The following is a 24073-nucleotide window of genomic DNA, read 5'->3' as shown; positions in this document are numbered from 1 at the left end:
GATGAACTTGATGCTGAATATTGAAATTTAATGTTACATTCTGAAATTAGATGGCTTAGTAAGGGAAAAGTCTTACAACGATTTGTAGATTTTTTTCCAGAAAAAAATTGTTTGTAGAATCCAGAAACGAAACTTACGAAGAACTTAATGATCATGGCTGGTTGTCAGATTCATCCTTTCTTAATGATATAACAACCAAAATGAATAAACTCAATCTTAAACTTAAAGGAGAACAAAGAACGCTCTTTCAATTAATAGGAAGTATAAATGCATTTCAGTCAAAATTAAATTTGTGGCTATTCCAAATTAAAAAAGGTAACTTCAGCCATTTTCTAAATTTACAGAACTATATTCATAAATATAAGAAAATTGAATCAGAAATATTCTGAAAGTCTTGCTGAACTTAAAAATAATTTCGAAATTAGATTCTCTGATTTTCGTAAAATTCATCCAATTGTTTTATTTGTTCTAAATCCATTTGTTAATATTAATATTTCTGAAATATCGCAAAAGATTGCAATATATTGTATAAAAATGTCAGTATTTTAAGAATGAAAATAGTTGATTTTCAATTTGACCTACAATTAAAAACAAGAGAAAATATCACAAACTGTTTTTTGTGGATGAGAGAAATATCCACTTGTAAAGGAAACTTTTTAAATGTTAAACTGCTTTAGATCAACTTACCTTTGTGAAAGTGGCTTTTTGACAATGAAATTTTTAAAATCAAAGTTTAGATCCAGAATGACAAGCATGTGAACGATTGTATGACTCTTGCTCTGACATATTATGTACCAGAGTACAATAAACTGGCAGAAGACGTGCAATGTCAGTTTCCATTCACGTTGATTATTAATAAATAAGTTTTGTTTGTCCTGTATCGTATTTAATTTGTAGTAGAGTAGTAGTAGTGTAATATTATTGTGTGGTCTTTTACCTATTGTGGCTGATTTTTTCAAAGAAAAGGTCGTCGTCCTATGTGTGGTTCGCTTAAAATTTTTAAATTCTTAATTTGCTCCACATAAACTTGAAGGAACCGCTGACTTAGAAAAATATTTTAGCTTTAGAATAAAAAACTTTTTACGTTCTATTTTTATTAGAACTATATTTATTGATGGTAATATTCTGAAATCATGTGATGACGTCAGAATGTTCGGGCCTACTTTGGTAACAAGTCAACCCCTGGTCGGAGTAAAAGTTGGAGTCGTTCGTAAGAAAAAGTCGGAGACGACGTCGTGTAAAAATCTATTGACTGCACAGCCCTGGTTTTCACTGTGGCTTCTAGTTTTCAAGTACAGAACAGCAAATCTATTTATACATTTGGTGTTCGTGTACATGTAATTCTGTACTAAATATTGTGTTTTATTTACGGAATACAATTATTACTCCTATAATATATAATATCGTGTTAAGTTTTTGGACCTTTTACTTTGGCAATTGTATACATTTTATATGAAAGGAGTCTAGGGTTTTTCGAACTATCGGCAATAAATCAGTGTTTGTGTTAAGAGGTGCGTATTAGTCAAATATTTTAAATATCTTTATTAAATTCGGATTCGTATAATTTTCTTTCTATAGCATATCAGAAAAACGTTAAAATGAAATACGACACATTATTAACTGAATCATCTATGTTCGGCCCATTTTATACAATACAGGTAAATACGAACAACAGATCGTTAACAATAGTTCAATTTACGTAAAAGTAAATATGAGGAATGATCAATGTGATAAATAAATAAAATGCAATAAACAGCAAAAAATAGTATTATTGGAAAGCAGATTTAATAACAATAATCATAATAAATTTTTATTCTTGTCATTTTTATCTATAAAAATAAGAATTACAATTTATGAGTAATGTTCAATAATAGGTAGAATCATTTCGATACAGTTTATAAATGCATTCGTGTAGATTATATGATATAGGCTTATGTTTATATGTATTTGTAATAAAAACTTTCTCAACGTTCATGTTATTTCATATCTTACATCATACACCTTTTTTCTACATACATTCTTATACCTGATATTGGGGTCAAAATACCTTCAAAAGAAGTAACGATTATATCTTGAGGGTCCAAAGAGTAAACTTTAAAATTTCGAAGAACATTTGCCAAAACTATTTTCATTTTAAGCATGGCAAGTTTATTTCCTGTAAATAAATCATTTTAATAAAATAATTCTTTTGTTTTTGTATTTATTCACTAATCACTTACCGAGACAATTTCGCGGACCGGCAGAAAATGGCAGAAATGCATAAGGATGAAGATTTTTATAGTTTTCAGGTAGGAAGCGGTCTGTATCGAACACTTCGGGATTTTCGTAAACAGAAGGATTATGATGGATACCATAGATACTTATGAGAAGAGTCGAATTGGCAGGCAACACGTAATTACCTATTTCAATGACAACGACTTAATGCTTTAAGTCAATAACCAATACAAAATATTATTATTGAAAAACAAATACCAATATATTAAAAATTTACCTATTTTCATTTCCGAAGGATTTTTTCTTGCAATAAAAGGAACGGGAGGATAGATTCTCATTGACTCCTCAAAATTGTAACATATAAAACTAACCCTCGAGTGTATTTAAAGTAATTAAAAAGTTACCTTAATTACGCATTCTAAGTACGTCATTTTCGTCAGGTTATCGATAGTAATATTTCTATTCATATCATTTTCGAAAATGTCTTGCAATTCTAGATACAGCTTTTCTTGTATTTCGTGGAATCTTCCCAGGAAATAAAGAGTCCATGATATAGCGTGAGAGGTTGTGTCGTAACCCTGATATTAAAATACGTTGAAAAGAAATGTAAAATTGCTTTCTATATAATTTACAAAATCAATACTGTATAATAAACTTCTAATATTCGGATATGACATGCATGAATACCGTGCTTCTTTCGTATTGATGTCATACCACTTTACAATCCACAACCACATTCCTTGCAGCAAGTAATTACCACGCATCTACCGAGTAAATTTAAAAAAACAAGTTTTAAGCTTCCAAACTGAATAGAAAGGTACACAATGACACAAAACATCCCCAACTTAGATGTTCTATATTTCAGCATCAAAACGTTACCTATACCAATATAAAAGTAGATTATCATCAATGTCGATATACAATATTACCTCCGGATTCACGAAACTGTTATTTTCAACGTCGTATTCTCGAGACATGGTTACATACGACAAATTTGAGACATTGTCGCATTCGCAATTCACATAGTTTTTCGTACTATTTACGACAAAATATCAATGATCCGATTTCGAAAGTTTACTGTTTTATCCAATAAGAAAATGGCCCAGAAACATTCATATGGCGCTAATTGTATCTGGCGTGTATTGGTGAAATTATGAAAGAGGAATAAAAAAGGCGTCATTTCACTTCTTCCGAAATACAGTGGTTGATAGATGGAGTCGAAAAGATAATAATATTAATAAAAAGGAGAATAACTCCAACTGTTACTTTTCACGAAAATCGAGGTTATTGATTAGGCCTAATTTTGAAGAAGTGAAATGTTAGCGATGTACTGTACATAGAAGCATAGAATAAATTCGACATACATGAAGAGAGATTAGAAAAGCGTTTCAGTAAAAGAAAATTATTAAAATTTCTAAATACAGTAGTGAACCGAAAATCTGAATCAATTGGGGACTGAAATTGTTTAGATTAGGGATTTGTTCCGATTACCGATTACGTACGAAAAAATACATTAACCTGTCCGATGTTCAAATTTCTCTCCGTTGCGTGTCGCTTCGTGTTGAATTTTCGTCGATTTTAAGCCTAACGAAAATTTTTATAATAATAATCGAGGCTATCGTATCGTTAAAATTTATTTCCGCATTTTGTACAAACAAAATAAATATATTCAAGAATATAAAAACATGAAAATTATACTTTAGAAGTAAATTTAGTATTAAAAACGTTCGATTCAGCACGACGCAGTCCGACTGAAAATCGTGCCGATTACCGGCGATTTCGATATACGAGTCTCTACTGTAATTCATTATAACAATTTTTTTCATGATTTTTACATAATTAACAGAATAGAATGCTATGCATCTACCCGTTTGCAAAAGCAGTTTCAGTTCCTCAATAAAACAAAAAACCTTTTCACCACATTCGATATTGTCAGATTAATTGTACGAACAAAATGTCTTCGATCGATGCACGAAATAAACGTTAAATTGTAAATAAACTCTGTAATTAGTCGATCGAAACAACCGAATCGGCCAGCTTGAATTGTCTTGAGTTACGACAACCCACTAAATGTCGTAATATAACGACGTATATTTACGACGTTTTCGGTTTTTCAGTTATTATCGACTTAAATTATTCTGGATTACATAATTTTTCGGTTATCTCAGATATCATAAGCTTTGAATTCTTTCAATCGTATTTACATAAATAATTTGATTAACTAATGATCTAAAAAATAATTTGATAACAGATAATATCCTACAGAACTAAGTAACAAATTTACAAGATACTATTTTAAATAATCAATAGCAAAAATCACATTCGATTTGAACCAGATATGAAGTCGAAACAGTAAGGTACAGGTACGACTATCCTTTTTAACTGGAATTTTACGCCTTAATCATACATAATAATCTTCTTCGGAATGTCTAAAAATCTATGGTAGATACAGATTTTTAATTTCTTAAAGCTATATGTTTCCTGCATGTATATAAATAGAGAAAATATACAGTAATTATTAAATCTTTTGTTCTATATACAAACTTTCTTTTTATAATGTTTCACATAATAAAAATTTAAAAGAACAAAATTCAAATTTCAAAACTACGAATCTTTCCATGTTAAAAAAATTATAAAATAGTCCGAAATTACAAATACTATTTATTATAGTAATTAACTTAACTTAAATATAATTTCTAATTACAAGAAAGTAATTATGATAATTCTTGAAATAGGTTTTACGTGATACTTTAGTTAGAATTTCTGTGGCCGAGTTAACTGTGTGTGGAATTACTTATATTTCAATACGCTGTTTAGGAAAACATTACTTTAGAAGATTAAAAATAATATCGTCGAAATACATGCGTGCACGATTATATAATTATTTCTGATTAGACTTTCAGTGAATTATGCCTACCGCGAAAATAGCGCTTTCCATATCTCTGATCACGTCTTCTTCCGACATTAAACCTTGTTTGACATGAAGATCCAACAGTGAATCGATAATACGTTGTTTTGTTTTCGTCTTTGGTTCCTGTTCATGTCGTGCCTCTTTGTCTAAGAAATGTTGCTCTTGCATTTCCTTCACGAAATTCTCTTTTTTTCTCTTGAAGACCTACGCATTTAATTAAATCATTAATTCCTTAAATCAAAACACAAAATTCCATTCACAAGTTGAGTTTACCTTTTCGTCGAAACGGTGAATTATTTCAACGTCCTTCTTGTAGTTTTTTCCCATTTTACTCATGAAGAAAATTGGGGGAAACCAGTACAGTACATATATCCATACCTTAGCTCTTATTTGACGTAGCTCTAGATATCAACCCCCCCCCGAGGAGTAACAATTTTAATGTTAATAATCACCTTTCCCTGTTTCAGGGAAGAATAAAAGCCTCGGGAGAAGTACTAGGGAGCCACGATGATTTTCCTTCGACTTACCGTCGTGTTCTTAAGTATGCAATGTACCACCCTACAACCGACATCGGCACCTATGAAGTTTACGAAAGGAGTAGTTTTCATCCATCAGGGAAATTTCCTCATGACAGCCAGCCATTGGACATTGGTCAATGACCTTACCTTCGACCATTTAAAAAGACAAGTTCAGTTTATCTCGGAATCAATAGATTACTTAGAAGAGCTGAGCAAGCGTAGCCCTTTAAGCAATAGCTCCGATCCAACCGCCTGGAAATTCCCCACCGGCGGATTTCAATTAGTAAAAGCTTCTTTCCTTAATTACCAGAGCGAATACCACGAGCTTTTATCACTAGTTACTCTAAAAGATAACTCCAAACAAAAGAGGGGACTTGTAGATATCGGAGGGAAGGCACTTAAATTTCTTTTTGGTACCGCTACGTCGGAAGAGGTTGAAGCCTTAAATGCTGAGATCGAAACCCTAAAACAGCACACTGACGGAATTATTCATTTATTAAAATCCCAAACCACTCTTCTCACTGATACCTTAAATGTCAGTAAAAATAATCGCTATCAAATTTTCCTTTTATTTAAGCGCATCGAAAGTTTCGGAGAACTCATGAATGTATACCGTTATAACCTCGCCTATGAAATTATCCTACGCACCATTGAATCTGCCGTCCAAGAACTGCATTTCCAATTGGTCGAATTACGAGAAGCGATCGACATTTTAGAGCAGGGACGATTAAGCCATTATTTCATTCCGCGAGAGATCATGTTACACACACTCCGCGATATACAAATCCAACTTCCGGACGGTTACGCAATGATCGAATCCATCCAACCGGATACGCTATTTAAATATTATCAGTGGATTACAACAATAGCGATAGCCCTTCCCGGCAAATTACGAATTTTCACAAAAATTCCACTGATTACCCCAAGCGGATCCTTTGATATGTACGAAATCGTACAGTTCCCTACTTACATTTCTACCTTAAACACTTTCGTGCAATTTAAGACCGCCCACCCGGTCATCGCGCTCTCGATGGACCGACAGTCGTACATGCTGTTGCAACGTCACGACCTAACCACCTGTAAAGCCGCTCATCTCCCGATGTGCTCTTTAGATAGCCCTATACAACGCGATCCGTCCCAAAGCTGCGAATATGCTTTATTTAGTGGCATCGAAAATAAGGTCAAAGATCTCTGCGCGCGACAAATTGTCCCTCAATTCTTGCCGATTTTTAAAAGAATAGATCAACGAGGTACCTGGATTTATTCCACGCCTAAACCTCTCCTCCTCACCATTCGATGTCCAACACGACGTCGCAATTTCCCTCTTATACCATCCACAAGGAAATTAAATAATACCGGCACTATTAATCTCCCGAATGCTTGTACAGGATACTTGCCAGGGATTATCCTCACGGGGCACTTCCAAAGACAGTCAACCCTTCAATTGGACATAGCCCAACAATTGGTTGTTCCCCAAATCGAACAAATCCTAAATCAAACCGAAATACGGTTACTGCAAACCCGTCTAAAGGATCCCCAGACTTTACCCATCAAGGTAATAAACTCCGCCGATATTGGAAAAGCCGATCATTCCTTGACAAATGTCCGGTATGACCTCGAACATTTATTACGTATGTCAACACCTCCTCCATCAACTACCTCGACCCCCTCGTTAATTACCATCCTGATGAGTTGCTTACTGATTGCTCTTCTTCCCATTGGCATTATATCTGGTTGTCGCTATTACCTACCACGCTGCCGATGTTGTCGATCCAACTCCCGCGAACGAAACCCTAATCCGGCAAATCACCTCCTCCAAGAGGTACAATTAGACAATCTAGCTGCGAACTTGGAGCAAGAGCACATTCCGGCCGCTGAGGGACCCAACGCCTCAAATTCCGCTCAGCGGAGACCGACACCTGTTGCCTTCTCCTACTAACTATTCGTATAGTCCGGTGAGCGTATACCTAGGGGACCGGTTAGAGTAGACTTCCGGAGCTCAAAATCTCCCACGCCGATCCCGACACCGGAACCACAATCGCCAGACGCAATCTTGACCAAGTCTATTTAGTTATATTTAACCCAATATTTAACCAAATTTATATTTAACCGAATTTATGTATCAGTATATAACCAAATTTATATCTATGCTTTTACATTCTTATATATATTATCGAATATTATAGCCATTTATACACATAGGTTATTATCACCATTTATATGTAACCAGTTAACCATGTTAACCATATATGTAGCCTTTTATGTAGCCATTCAAATTCAATTGTATTACTTTAATTAACATGTTACCTTTAGTTTAATAAATTACATTTTGATGTTTTATTCAAGTTATTCATGTTAATTATTACATAGATTCGCGATACACTCAACCCAGTCTCTATTAACCAGATATCGGTTATAACCAATTTTCCCGAGAGAGAGAGTAGGAAAACCCCACTTTACCTATCTGTTATCATACCTCTACCTATAACCATGAATTAATTGCCATTACGTATATTTTAATCTTTATTTTTGGATACCAAGACAGTATCAGCTAACAGCCACGCCAACAGGATGTCGACTTATCCAACGTTACCACCATTCGCCATTCAACCCACCAAATTCCAGCCATCTACTCCTCAACCGAGGACCAACTCTTCCTTCCTCCTAGCACTTTATCAACATTCTATCAACACTTACCTGTGATTTCCGTCAACCATCGCCATCTAATATCCAGTAATATCCCATCAACGTACGAACCGACAACAACTGAACAAAGGAAATAACACACCCACGTGTTTCCTCGAACTACAACCTTTGTCTTCGACCTCCAGACCTCCAACCAATCACCGATGTTTACTGCTAATTAACAACAGGCATCCGTCCACCGACGTCGACGAATTACCATTGTATCAATCCGATACTACCAGACAACAGAACGACCCATGTTAACTCAGCCTATGTTTTGTATATCCTATTACTGTATCGCGATCAACTCTGTACCGCTTTATAATATGTATCTATATATGTATCTTTATAGATGTATCTGTAAAATACGTACGAATTATTTCTCAACGATCTGAGAGAGAGCACCCTTCATAAAAGCGAACACCCGGACAGTCAATAAAATCAAACTGGTCCCGTTTAGGACCAAGTTCGATTTCGAAAGTCCGAGGCAGTGTGAGACACGTATTAGGCCTGTCCAATGTTAAATTTTAATTATTTCGAAGCCCTCTCGGGAGATAACGATCGCGATCCACGATAACGATCAAGTTTCGAAGGATGTACTATCTTCCGCCGTCAAACTCACTTCCCTCCTTCTCAGGATCCGACCTGAGTCACGGAACTCAAGTCATCATCCTCGATCGCGATTGGTGATCGTGGCGGAAGGGACTTAGAGTATAAATAGGGGGGAGATCTCTAAGAACGGGGAGCTGACGTCCGAAGAAGACGAACTGCCCGGCGACACCGTATCCGACTCGAAGGCCAAGTCGAGACGCCGAAGTCACCGCCGACAAGCCAATCCTGCCGCCCACCTGTCGCTCCGCCAGGAAAACGCCCGAGTCCGACGAACATCCTCGATCAAAATCGAGCACCGAGAGGTATGAATCCCCTAACAATTGTGAGCTCTCTCTCTCCCGCGATTAGGGACGGGATGCGTAGCGTTTCTGTAGTAGTTCCTATGTTCCAATAAACCATTATCTGTGTTGTCCTGTTATACGGATATTGCCTTCCTTTATCGACGACTCCACACACACTCCTCCACTCGACCTGACAAGTAACTGACCGATCCCGACAAGTCGGGATATCGCGCAAAATTAGCCATCCTTGACAGTGGGGCGGGTCTTGCCGACCTATTCGCCGAGAACAAGGAGGTCCGACTTCCGTCCTACCTCCCGGCGTTTCCCACAAATTCGTCTTAAAGTAATAATACTTTTAAAAAATAATAATGAAGACTTTCAAACATTTACTTACTTCCAGACACAGATGATGTCTTTCCATGCGATATTAAACTGGAATCATTCGCTCGTTGTTTTCTGTTTCTCCATTTCTTCACTAGTGTATAAATCAACACAAAACAAATAATAACCGAACTTAAAAGAAATTGAAAACTTGACAGAAACATGATTAATATACGGTTTGCTCGGCACTTTCCAAAGTGGAACGTAATAATTCACTATCTACGCGTATATTACTGTTAAAAAATAAACAAATGCCAATAAGAAACGGAGTTTTGTGACACGCAATCTGTTGTCTGCCAATCGTAGAAGTTAAATATCACTCTACACAAACCGGAAAGTACTGCTATTATTTTTTTCGCTTTTCGAAGATTTATTCGAGGATTTTAACTACTTTGAGTATATCTTGATTCAATTAACGGTTTTAGTGTCAACCGGTGGCCGAGTGGATGAAATCATTAAACATTCAAAGTGAAACGGTAACTTTATTTTGTCATTATATGCCAGAACTACCGGCCACGTGATTGACAGAAAATAGCTCAAATTATTAATACCTCTATTATAGCTAAATACATCCTAAACTTTATAATTTTCTGCAGACACAAAGACAATGAAAATTTATTTAAAATCTCACTCGCCGACTCCGATCAAAGAGAAGTGAATGAACGATATGAATTCGTTTTGCGATAAATGCGTGTTGTCGTTTGTATTAATTCTGTTTATGATGTAATTTGTATTTTAATTGTTTTCGAAAAAAATAAATATTTATAAAAATATTTACGAATGAGAATTTGTTAATAAAATAAGAAATTATTTTAAATTAACATCGTGTCTATGCGCGAGACAAATATTTAAAATAGGAAATTTATACGAAATGATTAAAATAATATTTAATAAATGTTAACCTGTATAAAAATGCCTGCCTTATAGAACGATTTATAACGCATTTTTAAGTATGATATAAAGTAACAAAATATGTAAATACATAAATTAAAAAATTAAGAATAATAATTATAACTCGGAGGAAATTTCCATCATTGCTTATTGTAGTTTGTCTGCAGTTAAGTAGAGATTTAATTGTAAAAGAAATCACAGAGATATAAGAAACTGATAAGGAGTTAATTGCATAATAATTACTTTCGCTTTTCTATATTTCCTTGATGGTATTGATAGATTTCTATTCAAGTAAGACATTCTTACTTAAATTGACGACGTTAATTGATGGTTATTTTTTAAGTATTTTAGAAAAATACTTTTCTTCTACAATATTTGATTCTAAAATACTCATAAAATATTTGTTAAAAAGTTCCGTATTAAGCATATAACATGAAAACTTATAAATTACAGAGTAAAAATTCTCTAAGCAGCAAAATAATATTAGTACCTTATAAACGTGTTAGAAGTTTATATTGAAAAATGAAAAAATATTTTCTTTACATTCGTTTAGTTAAGTTATGGTAACGCAACACTTGGACGATCTGCCTAAGGCAGTGATGAGGGATGTGATGAGGAACCATTTATCATAATTTTTGTCTCGCCATGGACCACAAACTGTTTGGCAGTAATATAAGTTTTTATAAGGTTGTTCTATAAATTAAACAGGTATAAAATTATTCGGAACCAAGAGTTTTATATTATTTGCGAACATGTTACATTAATTATATTATTTTAGTGCGATTTTTGTGACTGCATACTGTTTACCAACTGCTGAATTCTTGGTTCGGTGCTACCCAAAGCCAAACGCGTGTCGGCACTGGCATCCAACCGATTTCGATGTTTATTTTTAATTATCAAAAGAACTGAGAATTCATGCTCAAAAAAATATATGGTTGAAAATAACGTTACGTACCGTAAAGCAGTTTCTCGAATTTTAGCGAAAGCAATAGCTTTTTGGCTCCAAAAGCTGAAATGTATTTTCGCAGTTACTATCGTGTTGCATCTCAATTAACTCTTCTTGTATTTCATCCGGCAGCTCAAAAATGTTGACTATGAGAGGATTGCGGATCAGTTTCGTTTAAAAGTCGGACAAATACAAGAAATTAACAACATTGTGAAACGTCAATAGATTCATCACATTGTAGCGCCAAGCGTGAACTACATTTTATTATGTCAATAATATGTTCTTCGATGTCAATTGACATTTTTTGAATACGCGACTTCGCCGTGTCATTTGATAATGGAATTTCACGAATATTTTTTTGAGCTTCCTCCCCTAACAGCTCTTCGGCAGTTACAAGTATACAAGGCTTTATTAACGATTCGCCGATTGTGTGTACTTTTTTGGATTTAGCAATCAATTTAAAAATTTCAAACGATGCAGCCAATGTTTTTTCAGATATTGCATAACGTGTTCCACTGGTCCAAGTTACATTTTTTTTTTGATTTATTAGTTTGCTCTCGAAGAATTCTCGTGGACGGTCACAATAATTCGGATGTACGGATTTTAAATGACGTTCCAACTTTGCCGGCTTCGAAGTATCATTGGCAAGCAACAGTTGCGCATACTAGGCATTGAGATGTGGTCTTCCCCATTTATTTCTATTGAAGTAACACCCAATTTAATATAATCGTCGTCATACTTTCGTTTCGGTGGCATTTTTCTGAAATTAAAATAATTCTATTATAGTATATCCTACCTACTTATTTACCTCCATATTAATAGAATAATTTTATAATGTTTATATAATAATATTAATACAATAATTTGAACTCTGACAAAGGTCACATAAAAAAATCTGTAATTATAAAACTGAATAAAAAATAAATAAAATGGATGACACAAGCGTTTGATTGTAGAATTCTGTCATAAAATTACTTATTTCGTATTTTTATATTAAATTAATGATATTTTATAAAATAAAAAAAATTTTAAACGACGTTTCATCACCACATACAGAATAATTATTTCTGTATGTCATAGTGTTTCTCTACTTGTTTTCCGCGATGATGGGAGGTGTATTCTGCGGTCATACTTAAATTAACTACTGTATTTTTAATTCCTACGATATGGGCGTTTTAAGAGAAACCGATGTGATGTATTTTTTTTATGTAAAAGACATTCATTTTGCACGTTTTTGACATTTTTGTTGATTATGGGTTTTTAAAAATGGTTTGTGATCACTTCCAAGTTTAAGGCAGAAACTTGAAACGTATTATATAAGTAATGTTTCTATGAAATTGTGATCCATTTCGGGCTTACAGTAAACTTTGAGAAAGTAAATTTTCTGAACTATTTAAAGAATTATTGAAAATCGTCCTGCAATTTTCAACAACTTATGTTTGTGAATAATTCATCGATTAAATTAATGATTAAAAGACAGAAATCGCATGAGAGTATGTGCCAATATTCGACTGAAGTATTGAGCCATTTCATTACAGGAAGTGGTAACATAATTATATCATATTTTTTACTTGTTTAATGAAGATCAAAATTTGTTCAATGATAATTTACATTTAATAGTTTATTCCCAATTTGACTAATTTCATATTCATATGTATTCAAAACAATATTTTAAATATATAACGAAATAAATGGCACACGACGTAAGCAATAAACTCAAAAGCTTAAAATATTAAGCCTACATAATTTATTAGTTCGATGAATTACAATTAGTTGAACAATTAGTTGGATTTTGTAGAATAAACTTAATATATTTTAAGTAATTCGTGTAAAAAAAATTTATATAAAATATAGTATTACAATCTGATATATCACATGCATTACAATAATCAAAAGTAAATGGTAAACTAATTACTTTAAAATCATATCGAACATGAAAAATAAATTATGATTATAAGCAAATAATGTTTATAATTATCGTTCGTTTGTAAAGAGTGACCTTACCCATAAGGCCCGAGGCGTTCGGTTTATAATTCAAATCCGGTGACATGACGGGGCAGCGAATGACTTCTAATACGTTTGCGAGAAACGTTCCCAGACAATGTTGGTTGTATGGATGAAACCTTATTTTGCTGGAACAGCCAATGATAACCTTTGACTCTTTATTCCATAAAATATAGATGCATTTATAGCTGCCGGATCCTTTACCATTCTGGCTTTCTTGCGGAAAGACAATATTTGTTTTCTCTCGCTCTCCAACGGCATTCCAAACCATCACGGAATAGTGCTTCAGGTCACGTGATTTCTGGCTGAAGTGAGTCTATCAGCCTTGCTATTGTCTGTAAGCTTTGGTTCCAAGTTCTTTTGACATATTTCAGAAGATTGGCAGAATGAACTGCGTTGTAAACTGTCCCGAAGCTCACTTCGAATTCGAGTATTGAAGCAATACTTCTGATTGTTCAATCCATACTGTTCTTTAAAACTGCTCATTTCATACGAGAAGTTTTTGTAAGCTTTCATAACTCTTCTTAACTGTTCATTCTTCATTTCACTTCAAATACTAAAATCGATCTTCTTGTTTTTAAGATGAATCTTATTGACTCACCAGCTTCACTTAAATCAGGGATTTCAAATTACAACGCGGCAAAGGGCCAGTTAAACAGACGTATATGAGACACGGCCGTACTCACTAATATTCGATAAACCTAAACATACTGTAAAGTAAAAAAAGTACTTTAACAAAAGCCTTTACGACGTACTAAAATGGTCAGAAGTTTGTTTTTTTCTGTTTTAATATCGGCAAAATGTTAGAGTCATTGATTTTTATGAAAATAATTATTGAGGCCGTATCCGGCTCGCAAATCGCCAGTTTGGGACTCCAAATTTAAATCGTTTATTTTATACTTTTCATATGCTGACAATACTTGCTCTAATATAGGCCTATGTTGCCATTTTCGTATTAACAATGTTCGCTATTCAAACAAACAACATATTATAGTTGCCATAACAGTAATAAAAATGGCAGTAGTTGGATTACTCGATTTCATAGATATTCAGTTAAAGATATTGAAAATTTAGTTAAAAAACTTAGTATAATTTGAAATGAATTCGAAAAAACATCATTTATATTCTCTTTGCTCTGCAGATTACAAAGTGGATACGTAATAATCATTTATTTAACTTTATATGTTGTTAACTGTACAAGAAAAGTCATCGACGAACTCCAATCAGAGTCAGAGTTTTATGACACGTGATCTATAATCTGCCAATCTTAAAAGTTCACAATCGCACTACAAACAGCCCGAAGTGATGCAATTATCTCTATCCCGCTTCAAAGTTGTTCAAGGATATCAACTACATACATCATACTTAATTTAAATAACAATCTGCATGTATTTTGAAAGTGGTCAGGCCATTTTTGTGGTTTGATATTTCTACTTGATTAGAGAACATTAAGCGTTTAACAGCTTAAGATTAGTTAAATGCTATCCTAATTATTGTTACGGTTATAGTTATTTGAGATGATAACGATACTTACTTCGAAAGTTTACTCTGACGGCAAAACACTGACTTTAAGATGATATTTGTCTTCCATTATGGCGAGAACAGAGGCGAATTCTACGTCAGTAAATACCCGAAAAGCCTGCTTTATAGAAATTTCAAAGAACGAATGTATTGCTTAGTTTCGAGTTGACAATTTACGAAAATTAAGTCAAATTAGTAACGTACTTATCGTAATTATCGCACTTTGAGTGAATATGAAAATCAAGAGCATTTGAAGTATGGCATTAATTATAGAACGTATCATTTCATCGATGCTCACGTAAACCATTCAGTTTTATTAATAGCAATGCATACACAAGAACGGCGAAATTAATTGTAATTGCCAAATTATTTATATATTGAAAGTTGTATAACGTCTGTTGCGTTTTATATACGATAATCAACAAACAAAACATGTATTTCTACACTTGATTCTGATTTTTCATTACCGTTAAAATCGTATTTAAATGTAGATAAGAGATTAAACTAGTTTAAACGACACTGTAATTGTTTTAATAATAGGGAATAATGCAAACTTGTTAAGCATAATTTTTACTTTATATTTTAATATAAAAACAAAATGGGTTAATGTTACCTATGGTTCCAAAATGGCAGCTCGTCTCTGATTCCGGCAAGGAAACAGTGGGGACGCACGTTCTAACCTAACCTAACCTATTCTAATAATTTTGTTGGTAATACATTAATTATGAAAATTTATTAAAATAGGTTAGGTTAGGTTAGAACGTGCGTTTCCACTGTTTCCTCTCTTTTAAATGCTGGAATCAGAGACGGGCCGCCATTTTGGAACCATAGTAACATTAACCACAAAATGTAAAAGCTTCAAACGATATATTGTAATTCATATTTTCACGAAAAATAGTTAGAAATAATACTTATAAAAAGTACAAATATTCAAGTAATAAGCATTGTTTTATCAGTAATATTAATATTTAGCTGTAAAATATATTCTAAGCGTTATTAAATGAGTTGCGTGACATTAATCTGATCACCTAGATTCAGAAAGGGGGTCGAAAGTCATCAATATAGGTTGAACAATATTGTTAAAAAAATTACTGTCATATAATTTTATATTATACAACGAATAGATAAGAAGTGGAAGGACTTTCAGTTATTAATTCTAAGTAATTTAGTATAGATGTAAATGGTAAAGCTATAAGTTTTCGTATAAAATAAATAATTAAAAATGTTTTTATACAAGAATAAAGTTTATCGTTGCTTTATCAAATACGTTTTTCTGTTCTGAATTTATTACTACACTCGTTCAACAACATTTTTGTTCTACGTTTTTATATTTGTTTATATTAATCGCGTAATTTATCGAGGTCATTATTACCTGGAAGGCAGAAGGAATAATAAATAATTAACTTTTTCGATATAAACTTTGAATTATATACGGTGAAGTTTTATATAATTGTATTATGTACATGTTCTATACTCTTCGTGTTTACCTTTCTATCGTATTTTTTGGCTGTCGAATATTTTAAAAACTAATGCAAAAAGTATTTTAGAAGAATTACTATGAACTAGTTCTTTAGTAACTGTATCAGCAAGTCTCGAGAAATATAATAATAAAATAACCCGTATGATAAAATTACTTCGAAATGCTAGGATTAGTGCTTTTGATAAGGTGAAATATAAAATAGATTATCCCAGTTATAAGATACTGCACCCTTTATTTTTAACTGAATTTCATCCTGTTTCCGTTTTAGGTGACGGTGATTGTTTTTATTCCTTCGTGTCAGTTCTTCTGTTCGGTGATAATACTTTTGTTGGATTAATAAGATTATGCATTCTTTATTATTTCAGTAAATATAAAAGCAGCATGCATTTACTGATTGAAAATAATTAAATGCAGGTAACTTTAGATTAAACTTTGGATCATATGGCCCGCGGAACAAGTGTTAGAAATAGACTTTTTAATATGGCAAAAGGGCATTATCCATGGATTTCGCGCACAGATATTTGGGCTAATTCTATATCTATTTATAGTTGCGCAATAGCATTAGATCGACCAATTTACATATATTTAGATATGAGGTCTAGTAAAGGTATGTTTTTAAATACAGTAAATAATCCAGAAGAACTTTCTGAAACTTTTAGAGGCGGATTCCTGCAGTTGGCGAATGATGCATTTGCAGAGCATACGCCAGTTAGAGTAGTATTATATCAACAGCATTATAGTCCCATTCTTTCAGTACTTAAAACCCACAGGAATTTAAACCCACAAACAGAACTTTTTCCTCTTTAGCATTAGAGCAGATGGATTTATTCTGATAGGTTATATAGTTTAGTAAATATAATAAAATAATAAGCTGCTTTACTGGAGTTTACTTTATTAACAAGTTTTTCTAAAATATTTCGGAACAACTAACTTTATCGTCAGGAAACGCTCAAGCGAATTAGCTTAATAGCAGTGAGTCACCGTTATTCCATTCTTTCTTATACTGTATAGGAGAGGCTAAAACAAAATAGTACACTAGATTTTTTTGTGCAACATATTCGCAGGATGTATATGATATGTATAAATAACTTCTATTTATATGTAGATTGTTTGTGTAACATTAATTGATGTATTAAGTAATTTAATAAAATATTGATAGTGTTTATGTAGATATTCAATTGGATTCACTTCTGTGTAATGATGTTTTTTACAATTCAGAACAGTAACTGTGAGATTAAAGTCTCTTCTAATGTTTAAAACAGCAAATAAGTTCTGCTGTTTGGACATTTTTCAAAGCGACAGATATTTATGATATAAAACAAAATTATAAATGGTAAAGTATTTTAAATAAACTTCGTTATATTGTAGAACATTTACTATATTTAATAAAGTTCTCATCATATTGCATTTATTCAAATATTATCAAGTTGTGTACTGTAGATAAAATAAAGTTGTTTAAGAAGAAGTAAATATTTTTTAAATAAAAGTTAAAATTATTGACTTGTGGGATATTTTTGTAACAAAATTCTACATTAAGAATTTCGACACGATCTAGTGAGATCTGGCAACTTTGTCGTAAATATTAACAAACTTCAATGGAAAAATCTACATCTTCATTAAAAGATTTAATAGATAATCACTTGCTGAAATTACAAGAAATAAAATAAAATGAAATTACTGAAATTTATTAGATATATCAATATGTACACTTTTACAGAAATAAAATGTAACATGATTATTTAATGAAAAAAAATATTGATGTGTAAATTTTTGGTTTTGGCTTCCATTTTTAATAATAAAATATCAGAGTTTAAAAGTTTAAGAACTTTGTAGTATTCTGTTCGAACTAGAAGTTGTAATTATCTGTTAAACTAATGACATCTCTTTACGAACCAGAAAGACTGAAAATGTGTATGGCAAATAAGTCTTCATTTGAAAGTTTTTGTGGTTATTTTTTCTATATTATGTGCAGCCTGCACTTAAACTTATTAATACATTACAATAAACTATGGGAGGTAGATTTTAACTTATTCAACCAAGTTACTTCTAACTTTAGGTGATTCAAAATTATAAAGTATGCAATAAATAAGTTATCATTAACTCGGCTGTATCAGTGGCTGAAAGGATAACAGAACTGACCACCGGCAGCCGTTTCTGGACAATTAGATAACACACTGTCTAACTGTTCGGAAATAATGTTCTGTCTAATTGTGATACGAATTAAATCAAAATATGAAAAATGACAGTAGAATTTACAATGTAAAATAATAAAAACTGTTCTCAAATCAAACGGTATGAATAAGTACAAAACATTATAGTACAGTAGAGCGTCGATAAGTGGAACCAATTGGGGACTAGGGTCCTTCCAGTTAATCATTTGTTACAGTTTCCGACTTTGTACGAAAAAATACATTAACCTGTCCGATGTTCAAATTTTTCTCTGTTGCGTATCGCTTTCTGTTGAATTTTTCTCCGTTGCGTGTCGTATTGCGTTGAATTTTCGTCGATTTTAAGCCTAACGAAAATTTTTATAATAATCATCGAGACTATCGTATCGTTAAAAATTATTTTTGCATTTTGTACAAACAAAATAAATATATTAAAAAATATAAAAAACATGAAAATTATACTTTAGAAGTAAATTTAGTATCAAAAACATTCGATTCAGCACGACACAGTCGGACTGAAAATCGTTCCACTTTCCGGCCATTCCACTTACCGACGTTCCACTTATCGACGCTCTACTGTAATCGAATTGTGTAGAATCTGTTAGTTTTGAACTAACCTTGCTTATTTCTGCTTTGTTATAAAGAATGCTGGACACTGATCCAGCATTTTCTATAAAAATAGTCTTCAAAACACAGATCGATTCTAACTGGAACGAAAAACAACATTCTTATTTTCACAAGATGTGAATTTTGGAAGAAATGCAATTATAAAATTTGTATATCGTTTTTGTGTCAACATTATGCTCTACTCAGCGTAAGAAAGTATTTACACGTTTCCTGATAGCAACTATCGCTCACTACAACTCAAAGTCACATTATAAAAGAAGCAGCAGAATGTTGGCATGCCTTGAACGCAAACATTTTCGTAATATATTAACTTAAGTTTACTACATTACTCATAATAAATTTTACGAACTCTATAAAATCATTAAAACATAATCACTCATATATAACGTAATACTATTTTTGTACTTTAAAATTGTCATGTCTTTTTAATATTAGTAGTACAGAGCAGCCAGCATCTAAGGTAAAAGCATTTGTCGCTGTATAAGTGACATAAAAGAGGCGTAGGAAGGCTTTAATGACAAGTGTGTACTATATGCACACTGTTTAAACCCCTAGACCAGAGACCATAAAAAAAATTATAGCTGGAAACTTTTTTTTATTTGTGATGGTGAAAGTACAGAGCAGCCAGCATCTAAGATAAAACCGTTCGTCACTGTAGAAAAACATAAAAGAAGCGTAAAAAGGATTTAATGATAAGAGTGTACAATGCACACACTGTTTAAACCCCTAAACAAAAGACATTTTTAAAAAATGCGTATAAAACGCAATTATAACTAGAGACCTTTTTCTTCATTAGTAATGGTGGTAGTACAGAGCAGCCAGCAACTAGAATAAAAGCGATTGTCGCTGTATAAGTGAAATAAAAGACGTGTAAGAATAATTCAATGACGAGTGTGTACTATACACACACTGTTTAAACCCCTAGACAAGAGACATTAAAAAAAATGCGTATAAAACGCAATTATAGCTGAAGACCTTTTCCTTCATTTGTGATGGTGGTAGTACATAGCAGCAAGAAACCAGGGTAATAGCGTTTGTCGCTGTATAAGTGACATAAAAGAAGCGTAGGAAGGCTTTAATGACAAGTTTGTACTATATGCATACATTTACATATAAGGGCACTATACTACGGCACTATCCATAGTGTAGCACAAACAGAAAGTTTGGTTCTTGAATGAAATGTAACTAAAATTGTTATACCTGTGCGCCCACTGTTTTTAGCAGTGACTGTAGAAACGTTTAACATATATAGACCCGGTCTTACTGGCAAATGTTTGAATCGCAAAGATGCCACAGGATTACCATAGGCATGGAAATGTTTGAACAATAATAACGCAGTAAAATATAAAACGTAACGCGCACTTTGTTCGTGTAATTAAGTATATTGTATATTTCAGAATACACAAATAGGTATATAGTGTTAATATATTTGTATTTTATTTTACTTTATTCAATTTATTCTAATTGGTTCAATTTAACATATTTATACTATTTGTTACATTTTTGGTATATTTGATGTTTCAACGACATGTTTAAACAGTTATCAAAATTTGAATATCTTTACACATAATCGTTCGAACCTGAAACCAATACAAAAAAATATTCCAGACAATTGAAAATACATGACAATGGTCTGTAGATCAAGTTAAAAATGTTTGTAAAATAATAAGTATTGGTTCTCAGAGACATAAAGTGTGTGTGTGTGTGTGTGTCATAGTATTATAATAATGATTATTGATGTGAGATACCCTAGGCAAAAGGGGGTTCTTTTTAGACCGTTTAGTCGGCAACGGGTTGCGAGACCCGCTTCACGATATCTCTGGATGTCTTTAAAATACGAGAGACTTAATACAATCGATTGGAGAAGTCGCGAGGACTTCGATAGGGTCTGTTATTCCGAATAACGACAATATATAACAAGAGTTTATTATAACTAAAATCGAAAATATTCAAAAAACAAAAAACTACGTAACACACGATATATATGGGAAGTAACGCTATCAAGCGGCCTGATTAACCTACGGTGTATGTCGCTCACACGAGTTTACAATTAATTAACCACGTAAATCAAGGGCTGTCTGTTGTGCTTTGATTGCACAGAAAACATTCTTTTAAGTATTTGCATGAAAGCTCATGCATAACTGTTCTCAGCTTAACTGTACTGAATTGTTGTCCACTAACAATGTTTTTGAGTGCTTCAAAGATATAACCACTCTGCACTAGGTTATTCGAATAAGAGGATGAAAAATACACTTTATATATAGATGCAAAATTTTTTGAACAGTCATAATAGGTGTGTGTGTTTGATTGCGCATTGTAATGCTGTAATATTATACCAGAAGTGTGCAATACACAACGTTTGAAACCATATTTTGGATTTGAAATAATTTTGAAGATAATCACAATATGTTACACTATTATTCGATAATATCCTGAGCACATAACGTTTTATAATAGAACCCTTATGATGTCAAAAATGCATTAGCCTTAGTTTGACACTTGAAAAAGTAGTGTGAAATGTTTTTGGTTCTATGAGTAGAAAGTTGCCATTCTTTGCTTGCTCACTAAAAATAATGAGCCCTGGTTTCTCACCAATAATTTTACTATTCAACAACTGGATAACTGCTTATCACTTCTGTTTGAAAACGACACCTTTGTTAAAGTGTGTTGATGTCACATTCTATATGAATGCTTGAAGACATGATATCTAAAAATCATATCTGTCTGTATGAGATTTAACTTTTATGTGTTTGTGTTTTTGACTTGGTGGAGTCAGTAGCAATTTATTTATTGCCTGCTAGTGGTATATATATGAGAGATTCTGGAATAATTTGTTAAAAGTTTAACTTTTATAACTTTTATGCCAGAGTCGCTCATTATTTCAAAGTAAAGACATCGCGCAGGAACAAAAATACAATGGTTTCTGACATAATTGTAAAATCACTCTAGTGATTCTGAGATAATTCCTATCTCAAAAACTCTCATATACATCGAAACAACACTTTTTTTTATGCTCCTTCGGTCATACTTTTTCACATGATTTAAATAAGCGTTGTTGGAATAAAAAGACTATTTTTTTAACTGTTATATGTATTTAATTAAAAGAAGATTTCTAAAAACTCATTCATTTAAATATTTATATAAGAGAACTAATATTTCTATATAGCTTTTAATATATTTTTCATATAAAAGAACTCATAATCATATTTTTAATATATTTTATACAAGTCATCATCTTTAACAAAAAAAAACATATTTTTTATAATTTAAAACTTATACAAGAGATCATAGTGGCGCCATCTGTCGACAAAAATAATATATAACATTTTTTATAATTAAAATATATTATTTTTAGCTTCGAAATAAAAAAATAACAAATAACATGTACTGTCACTAATTGGAACATGCAATCTGCTATTTGCTTTCTTATTGATTTTTTACGCTATATATAGACATATGTTGTGTTTAATTAAAACAGTTCTTAATTTTTTGTTTTGACAGTAATTAAATAAACAACATTTTTTTTCTCTCTCTCTTTTATTAAAACTAAAAAACATGTAAAATATGGGATACAATAATAATTAAAAATATAACATTTTCATTTAAGAATTGAAAATAAGAAAAAAGATGTCTATGGAAGATAAGTTGGAATCTCTCTAGATTTGATTTTAAATAAGAAAATTAAATTATTAATTTTTTTATAGTTATTCATCTTTTTTATAGATTTACAATCACTCTTCGTAAACGAAAATTGGCTGAAATCCACGATGTGACAAGAAAAAAAAGAAAAAATTGGATTTAGTAATCTCGAAAGATGAATTAATATTTAAAACAATCTTACCATACTCTGTCTGTGTATCCCATGGTTATAAGTTAGAAATCAAAAAATTTAGACAGCAGAATTATTTTAGTTTATCAAAAACTAGTACTAAAGGAAAGATCCAAAATAAATTTAATATTCCAGTGAAAAAAATTCATTTTTTTAGGTCTGAAATGCTGTTCAAAAATATTCAGAGAACTACATATAAAAAATTGGAAGCTTAGATGTAAGTAAATTCTTACTATTTTTGTAACATAATTTTTTTGAAAAATGATTTAATTTAATCGATAGTTAAAAAAAAGTGTAAAAAAACATGTTTCTCTGTTTTGAAGAAGACAAAACTGAAATTATTTAAAATCATTTAAAATCATTGATTCATCCTAACCTAGATCAGGTAATAAAAATTGTTAAACGTTTTGGTAGTAGAATCAGCATTTCAAAACTTTTTACAATATTATTGTAAATCTAATCTCGAGTATGTTGATCTGACCATTCTTCCCCCTGACATATAAAATTTGAATTTTTTAATATAATTACAGATTTTGAAAAGGATTGTAGAGTTTGATTTGTTATTAGTCTTAAAGTAATAATGTATAAATGTATAGATAGAGAAGATAAATATGAGTTTAAACATATTTTTTTACAAGTTATGTTAAATGAATTTTATTTTCATCTCTAGCTTAAAGAAATATTGAAAATGCCATAAAAAAATTCTAGGAGATATAGCAATTGCTATTATATTAGGTAGTGAATCAGTAATTTATAAATTAGATTTCATAGATGTTCTTAGATTGGGATATGATAAGTATAACAGAGGCTGTAGGTTTATAATTTAACCCAAAAAATTAGTAAACAAAAAATGTCTTTTAAATATTAAATGTAAAGACGATAAATGTTCTTCGTTTATTGCATTCTTGCATCTATTTTTCCATTAGCAAATAATAAAAATAATGTATCTAATTATAAAAAATATTTACAATTTACTAATTGTTTGAATTAAAATTTTTTCTGTTT

The 24073-nt window shown here is 31.9% G+C and overlaps 1 protein-coding gene across 1 annotated transcript in view; it reads right to left on the bottom strand.

Moving 5' to 3' along the window:
- Nucleotides 1–1918: 1918 nt before the first annotated feature.
- LOC136980787 (cytochrome P450 4c3-like) overlaps nucleotides 1919–24073 on the bottom strand; it is a 45125-nt gene continuing 22970 nt past the window's right edge. The window contains exons 12-17 of the mRNA XM_067276981.1: nucleotides 5399–5526; nucleotides 5132–5329; nucleotides 2619–2792; nucleotides 2492–2558; nucleotides 2220–2399; nucleotides 1919–2155 (exon numbers count right to left, since the gene is read on the bottom strand). Of these exons, the coding sequence (XP_067133082.1) occupies nucleotides 1989–2155; nucleotides 2220–2399; nucleotides 2492–2558; nucleotides 2619–2792; nucleotides 5132–5329; nucleotides 5399–5526 (914 nt within the window). The 3' untranslated portion in view covers nucleotides 1919–1988. The remainder of the gene's footprint in view (nucleotides 2156–2219; nucleotides 2400–2491; nucleotides 2559–2618; nucleotides 2793–5131; nucleotides 5330–5398; nucleotides 5527–24073) is intronic.

The sequence above is a fragment of the Centruroides vittatus genome, unplaced genomic scaffold (assembly GCF_030686945.1).
Source record: "Centruroides vittatus isolate TY-2023 unplaced genomic scaffold, ASM3068694v2 contig_724, whole genome shotgun sequence".
In the NCBI taxonomy this organism is placed as follows: domain Eukaryota; kingdom Metazoa; phylum Arthropoda; class Arachnida; order Scorpiones; family Buthidae; genus Centruroides; species Centruroides vittatus.
This window is presented reverse-complemented; position numbering and strand designations above follow the sequence as displayed.